This window comes from Rutidosis leptorrhynchoides, chromosome 4 (assembly GCF_046630445.1).
Source record: "Rutidosis leptorrhynchoides isolate AG116_Rl617_1_P2 chromosome 4, CSIRO_AGI_Rlap_v1, whole genome shotgun sequence".
Classification (NCBI taxonomy): Eukaryota; Viridiplantae; Streptophyta; class Magnoliopsida; order Asterales; family Asteraceae; genus Rutidosis; species Rutidosis leptorrhynchoides.
Window position 1 is genome coordinate 4,517,347 of NC_092336.1, and position 8,442 is coordinate 4,525,788.

An 8,442-nucleotide genomic window follows, 5' to 3' on the forward strand; every position below is an offset into this window, starting at 1 on the left:
ATTTACTTTATTGCCCCGTCGAACCACGGACTCCGACTAAGAAACTTGTTTATTTTAGAAACATAAAGTTCGCTTAAAGTTGAATATTTATATTTATATTTTTAATAATAATAATAATTATTATTAATAATAAATGCCTTTTAAATTTTTTTAAGAAAAATAAAATTACAATTTAGGAGAGATTAATATTTCTTTTTATAAAAGATTTTGTATTATTTTTTTTAATTAAATTAATATATAATTATGACATCATCATTATGAAAAGTAAGGATAATTTAGCTTAATGATGATGTCATAATTTTAGAGGTTTATTATAGTGTATAGATTACGACATGAAATAAGAGAATACACAAACAACAAACATTTGTAAATATCGGCTCGAATCCAAATTCACCTTTTTTCGATTTTGATTGATGGTGACAGCGATATCATAACTAACAGAAAAAGGTGGGAGTTTAATTGGATATTGGTATTATTGTTTTTGGTAAATTGAATACCAGAAAACATATCTTAACCTGAGTACACCATAAAAATTTATCCACATACCACTAGATCTGCTTTAGATGGTCGTACAATACCACATTATGATGCATGTTTACTGGTGGATAAATAATTTGTTGGTGTTCGAATCATTACCATATGAACAGGGAGCGCCTTAACCACTCGGCCAAAGCGTCGCATATGTTTCTTGTGCACCAAGCAAGAATATTATGAAGCTAAAAAACTTAAGAAACAAAAATAACATACACGACCAAACATCAGAAGTATGTTCCAAGAAAGAGACTCATAGCTTTGCAACTAACAAACATCTACGATCATTATATTAACTTTCAACATTTTAAGCAAAAATCTACATCGACTATGCACCAGAAATTTTAGCTCAAACAACCAATAAAACATCAACATAAACTTACAATCTCTTTCGGGTTATAATTTATTTAGGCCAACCAATGATATGAATCCCAATGCACCCATTAACCGCAATGATAGAAAAATCAGGTATAGAGCAATAAGGCCCGTTCCTAATATCCTATTAGGACGCATGTCGTTTCTTAACAAGATTACAAGTGCCCATAAAAGTCCTAAAATGAGAAACCCCATTGTGTAGTAAAGGCTGTTGTCTTGAGGAACACTGTATGACTCCGGTTTTTGTGACCACGATCCAATTAATAATGATAGTCCCAAACCCATGAGTGTATTAAACATGGGACCTGCATAGCATCCAGATAATGCAATCTGGATACCATCTCCACCGTCCAAAGCAAGCGCAATATTTGATACCAAATCACCCATAGAATTTCCCCAAGCCAATACCGTTAATCCAAGAATTGAAGGATTCACTCTTAGAAACACACCAAATCCTACTAACAAAGAAACGAGCTCATTTGCAATCAAATAAAACCAAACAATACTCATAAGAAATCCACCTAAAACCCATGGAAACATGAACTTGCGAGGTGGTTGGTCTGGTCTAGTGTACATATGAGCAAGGATACATAGCGTGGACCCGACCAACCCACCAAAAATGTACACAATTATCTTACTTTGAGAACTCAAATCGTCTTGTGTGTTCCATATGAATGCTAGAAGAAGTGGTGACAAGAACGCACTTGAAACTGCATATGGTTTCGACCATGTTTCCTCCTCAACTAATGGAATAGTCAACTTTCTAGGAATAGTCAAAGGGAACTCTAGTAGCGAACATAGACTCCAGAATGAGAACCACGGCCTATCAACCTCAATAGCATCATCATGCCATCCCCATAAATGTCTTTCATGTTCTTGAAACTTCATCTGATTAGAATATATAGCAACATTAGAAGCCCACATCCATTCGGGTAAAGAATTACGAGGTTGTGAATCATCAACAACTTCACTTTCAACATCAAGCAACGAACTTCGTATAGGATCATCATCTTGATGACCTTGAGAAAACATGTTCACTCTAAGTGGAAGCAACGGTGTAACAGCATCTAGTTTTAAACTCTGAACATGTTTCCTGACAATTTCATTAGTAGCCACAAAAACCGCATACAACACATATATAGACACAAACGCAACTGCAGCCACGACACTCACTTTACCGACATTAAGGATTAGCAAAAGAAACATCAGCGTGAACAGATAGAACCCAATGTCCCTAATAAACGCTTTTTTATCAATCTGAACTCCCCGATCAGCTACACAAAGGGACACAATCCCAACAACAACACATGTAACAAAAACCGCACCACCTAAAACACTGTTGAGCCCAACCTCACCCGTATTACTTCCCACAAAAGATGCAATACTTGCAAAAACATCAGGAGCTCCATTACCAAGCGGAAGTAAAGTAACTCCAGCAACAGTTGGTGATAATTTCAGTAAAGTTGAAAGGTTTTGCAACGATACACAAAAGTAATCAGCAGCTGTATTACCTAAAAGGTAAAACAACGCCACAAGCCAAACAACCAAAACTATAGCACCAAATGCACCTTCATCACAATCACAATAATAAAACTTCAAGTAATTGAAAAGTCCATCAGAAGAGCAATGCGGATTCGCTTTTAAAAATTCGCAGCTACTCGAATAACCAAAATGGACAACTAATCCAGTACAAATATCCAAACTTCTAACCGTTGATACATCTACTGGATCCGATAAATTATCAGAAGAATTCAGATTTAATTCAATCATAGACCTACCTCTAGAGTTCCATTCAGAATTTGGAGCTTGTAATTCAATAAATGAATCAAATTGGTAGTAAATTAGTGCAATTAAACCTAGGGCAAATACAGTATTGATAAATTTACGTAATTGATGCACAAGGTGATGCATATTAGTATTAATTATACAGTTTAAGTAATAGAAAATAGATCAGATGACCGAAACCCCAACCCTGATTTAAACAGAGGAATTAGGGTTTACAGGTGACGATATAAATAAGGATTTCAATTGGAAGAAGAAGAATCTATCTACTCTTACTATGTTTTGTAGAAAAGAGCTTAAATGAATTGCGTACCGGCGTTTGGTGAGCAAATATCAGAGAATTGTGTCGGAAATTAATCGGATAACCGGTGAGTTTTATTGCGTACCGGCGTTATTTGTTTTGTCAAATAAGAAATCAGTTTTATTTCCGATTTTACCCTTATGGTCAACAAATGTGGGAATGTTGAATGTTTTTCTTTTCTTTTGAATAACGGCATCTAATCTATATTTTAAAAAATAGGTCAAATAATCCACTTGAATTATAACTGATAGAGTGTTACAGACCGTGAGACCAATCCGCATCTAATTAACAAATCGGAAATACTTTCCCCACACAAATATTTCACACAAATTGACCCACACCCTTACATGGCATGGTGACACGGACACATCTCTAAATATTCAACAGCCACCCTTTATTTATGGTTTGTTATAATTTAGGTGTTTATGACTACCTTTTAGGCTTGATTCTGGACTACAGACTACTAATAGACATTAAAGATGAAAGAAGTGAGTATATGAACTTTCCTATTAGTAGTCATAACTGGAAGGATTTTATGTTGTTGGTTTGTCCTTTTGCTAAAAGGAATATTGCGAGAATTGTTATTATAAAGCTTCTGTTTGCTGCTACGGTCTATTTTGTTTGGCAAGAGCGGAATAGAAGGGTGTTCAAGAAGGGTAAACAGTCTCCGGTTCAGGTCTTTGAGTCGATATATTCTACCGTCAGACTAAAGTTGATGAGTTTTTTGTGGAGGTCGACTGCTAATTCGCTTAGGCTCAAGTCAGATTGAAAAATTTCTTAATTGTGTTTTTTTTCTTTTTTCGCTTGTAGCTCGTGTTGCTTTAATTTGTATTTAAAGTTTGGTTGTTTGTGAGGTTGTAGGGCTTGTCCTATAACTCCGTGCTTCAGTTGTATATTGTTTTTTGATATCAATATATTCACCGGGTGAACCCCTTTTACCCAAAAAAAAAGTGAGTATATGAAATATATTCAAGTAAGAAGTGTATCGAATGTTTACATCTCATGGGTATTTATAATACTAGAATTTACTGTACGTTTATCATGCTCATTTGGATTCATATGAAATTGGCAGACACTTTTTCTGACTTTTATAACACTCCCCTTTGGATGACAATTTTAGTTCATTATAGAGCAACTAGTACTGCCTCGTTAAAAACCTTGCTAAAGAAAAACCCAGTGGGAAAAAACTTTAGTCAAGGGAAAAAGAGTGCAGTATAGAGTTGACTCCCCCTCAAGTAGACATCGCTGAGTCGTCACATCTTTTGAACTTGCCTCATGCCAATATTGTGAACGTGTGTTCTGAAAACAGCGGTTGACGGTGCTTTTGTATAAAGATCAGCATAGTTGTTGATTGAACGTATCTCATTTTAATCTGGTTGTCTTTTACGAGATCTTGAGTATATGAGAAGAATCTGAGGTTTTCATCTGAAACTGTATCATCTAAATCTTTTATGTACAAGTTTAGCCCCTGTGATTTGTCTACAGTCTCCTTCATGGTTTGTTCAAACCCTTATTTCAATTCCTATTCCCTTTTAGTCTTTTCTGAGCCTTACCAACATACCATTCTTTTCCATCAAACTTATGACCGTTAATATCGTCTATGGCTTTGGCGCCTCGTCAGCATTTATATTTTGTTCTGTCACTTTTGATACTCTTCTTTCATTTGTATTTTGCAAGCTGCATTATCTTCATATATAGTTGTTGGTGAAGATAGTTATTGGTCTTTTATAGCGTTCTAGTCCACAAGAATCAATAATGATTTGTGTCATTGATCTCAACCAAACACATCTTCGAGTAGTTTCATATAATGCAATCACTTCGTCATGATTTGATGATGTTTCAACAAGTGTTTGTTTTAAGAACGCCATGATTTTGTGGTACCTCCATTTAGGAATACATATCGATTTTGAGATTTATCTTTATGAGGATTTAATGAATGACCTGCATATACACAATCAACCAACTCTTGTTTTGAAGCGTTAGAATAAAATAATTTTAAATCAGCAGTTCCTCAAGAGTATCAAAATATCTGTTTGATCCCATTTCAATGTCTTTTTGTAGGGGTTGAGCTGAACCTTGTCAACAAATTAACTGCAAAAGATATGTCAGGTCTTGTACAATTTGTAAAATACATAATAACCCCAATTGCACTAAGATATGGAACTTATGATCCGTAAATGAAATGTCCCGTTCTTATTGATTAAAAACGTTCCATATTAATTGATTTCGTTGCGAGGTTTTGACCTCTATATGAGACGTTTTTCAAAGACTGCATTCATTTTTAAAACAAACTATAACCTTTATTTCATAAATAAAGGTTTAAAAAGCTTTACGTAGATTATCAAATAATGATAATCTAAAATATCCTGTTTACACACGACCATTACATAATGGTTTACAATACAAATATGTTACATCGAAATCAGTTTCTTGAATGCAGTTTTTACACAATATCATACAAACATGGACTCCAAATCTTGTCCTTATTTTAGTATGCAACAGCGGAAGCGCTTAGTATTCACCTGAGAATAAACATGCTTTAAACGTCAACAAAAATATTGGTGAGTTATAGGTTTAACCTAAATATATCAAATCGTAATAATAGAAGACAAGATTTCATATTTCAATACACATCCCATACATAGAGATAAAAATCATTCATATGGTGAACACCTGGTAACCGACATTAACAAGATGCATATATATAAGAATATCCCCATCATTCCGGGACACCCTTCGGATATGATATAAATTTCGAAGTACTAAAGCATCCGGTACTTTGGATGGGGTTTGTTAGGCCCAATAGATCTATCTTTAGGATTCGCGTCAATTAGGGTGTCTGTTCCCTAATTCTTAGATTACCAGACTTAATAAAAAGGGGCATATTCGATTTCGATAATTCAACCATAGAATGTAGTTTCACGTACTTATGTCTATTTTGTAAATCATTTATAAAACCTGCATGTATTCTCATCCCAAAAATATTAGATTTTAAAAGTGGGATTATAACTCACTTTCACAGATTTTTACTTCGTCGGGAAGTAAGACTTGACCACTGGTTGATTCACGAACCTATAACAATATATACATATATATCAAAGTATGTTTAAAATATATTTACAACACTTTTAATATATTTTTATGTTTTAAGTTTATTAAGTCAGCTGTCCTCGTTAGTAACCTACAACTAGTTGTCCACAGTTAGATGTACAGAAATAAATCGATAAATATTATCTTGAATCAATCCATGACCCAGTGTATACGTATCTCAGTATTGATCACAACTCAAACTATATATATTTTGGAATCAACCTCAACCCTGTATAGCTAACTCCAACATTCACATATAGAGTGTCTATGGTTGTTCCGAAATATATATAGATGTGTCGACATGATAGGTCGAAACATTGTATACGTGTCTATGGTATCTCAAGATTACATAATATACAATACAAGTTGATTAAGTTATGGTTGGAATAGATTTGTTACCAATTTTCACGTAGCTAAAATGAGAAAAATTATCCAATCTTGTTTTACCCATAACTTCTTCATTTTAAATCCGTTTTGAGTGAATCAAATTGCTATGGTTTCATATTGAACTCTATTTTATGAATCTAAACAGAAAAGTATAGGTTTATAGTCGGAAAAATAAGTTACAAGTCGTTTTTGTAAAGGTAGTCATTTCAGTCGAAAGAACGACGTCTAGATGACCATTTTAGAAAATATACTTCCACTTTGAGTTTAACCATAATTTTTGGATATAGTTTCATGTTCATAATAAAAATCATTTTCTCAGAATAACAACTTTTAAATCAAAGTTTATCATAGTTTTTAATTAACTAACCCAAAACAGCCCGCGGTGTTACTACGACGGCGTAAATCCGGTTTTACGGTGTTTTTCGTGTTTCAAGGTTTTAAATCATTAAGTTAGCATATCATATAGATATAGAACATGTGTGTAGTTAATTTTAAAAGTCAAGTTAGAAGGATTAACTTTTGTTTGCAAACAAGTTTAGAATTAACTAAACTATGTTCTAGTGATTACGAGTTTAAACCTTCGAATAAGATAGTTTTATATATATGAATCGAATGATGTTATGAACATCATTACTACCACAAGTTTAGTAGGTAAACCTACTGGAAGTGTCAAGAAATGATCTAGCTTCAAAGGATCTTGGATGGCTTGAAAGTTCTTGAAGTAGGATCATGACACAAAAACAAGTTCAAGTAAGATTTTTACTCGAATTAAGATAGTTTATAGTTATAGAAATTGAATCAAAGTTTGAATATGAATATTACCTTGAATAAGAAAGATAACCTACTGTATATAACAAAGGTTTCTTGATCTTAGATGATTACTTGGAATGGATTAGAAAGCTTGGAAGTAAATTAGTAAACTTGAAGGGATTTTTGAAGTGTTCTTGAAGTGTTCTTCCTATGATGATTATAGCTTGATTCTTGAAGTGATTTTTGATGAAGATGATGATTAACTACTGGAAAAATACGTTCATAATAGTGTGTGTGTGTGTGTTGAGAGAGAATTAGAAAGAGAATTGGAAGTGAAATGGAGTGAATGATGAGTGGTAATTGGTGAGTGGTGAGTGGGGTTAAAAGGAGTTCTAGTTAGTTGACTAGCTCATGGTAGAAGTTAAAATTGATTAGTCATACATGACATAATCAAGAGTGGAATCCCATGTTAGTTCCTATTGGTATATACTCATAGTAAGTACGTTTTGAAGCTGTGTATAATACGGGTAAGAATACGACTAGAATTCTTGATGAAAGAAAAGAATGGAAAAGTAACTGTAACCATTTTCGTTAAGTATGAGTGTTTTGATATATGTCTTGAAGTCTTCCAAAAGTATTTTAATACATCTAAATACACTACATGTATATACATTTTAACTGAGTCGTTAAGTCATCGTTAGTCGTTACATGTAAGTGTTGTTTTGAAACCTTTAAGTTAACGATCTCAATTAATGTTGTTAACCCATTGTTTATTATATCTAATGAGATGTTAAATTATTATATTATCATGATATTATGATATATTAATATATCTTAATATGATATATATACATTTAAATGTCGTTACAACGATAATCGTTACATATATGTCTCGTTTCGAAATCCTTAAGTTAGTAGTCTTGTTTATATGTATATAACTCATTGTTAATATACTTATGGAGATACTTACTTATCATAATATCATGTTAACCATATGTATATCCATATATATATCGTCATGTCGTTTTTACAAGTTTTAACGTTCGTGAATCGCCGGTCAACTTGGGTGGTCAATTGTCTATATGAAACATATTTCAATTAATCAAGTCTTAACAAGTTTGATTGCTTAACATGTTGGAAACATTTAATCATGTAAATATCAATCTCAATTAATATATATAAACATGGAAAAGTTCGGGTCACTACAGTACCTACCTGTTAAATAA

General features: G+C 33.0%; 1 protein-coding gene across 1 annotated transcript; it reads right to left on the reverse strand.

Moving 5' to 3' along the window:
• Positions 1-815: 815 nt before the first annotated feature.
• On the reverse strand, positions 816-3,024 carry LOC139840008 (cation/calcium exchanger 4-like). Its single transcript, XM_071830228.1, has one exon. The coding sequence runs from the start codon at positions 2,815-2,817 to the stop codon at positions 928-930; it is 1,890 nt and encodes a 629-aa protein (XP_071686329.1). The 5' UTR covers positions 2,818-3,024; the 3' UTR covers positions 816-927.
• Between the last annotated feature and the right edge of the window lie 5,418 nt (positions 3,025-8,442).

Bases quoted from the DNA above. Each gene is read 5' to 3' on its own strand.
- LOC139840008 (XM_071830228.1), bottom strand. From the start codon at position 2,817: ATGCATCACCTTGTGCATCAATTACGTAAATTTATCAATACTGTATTT.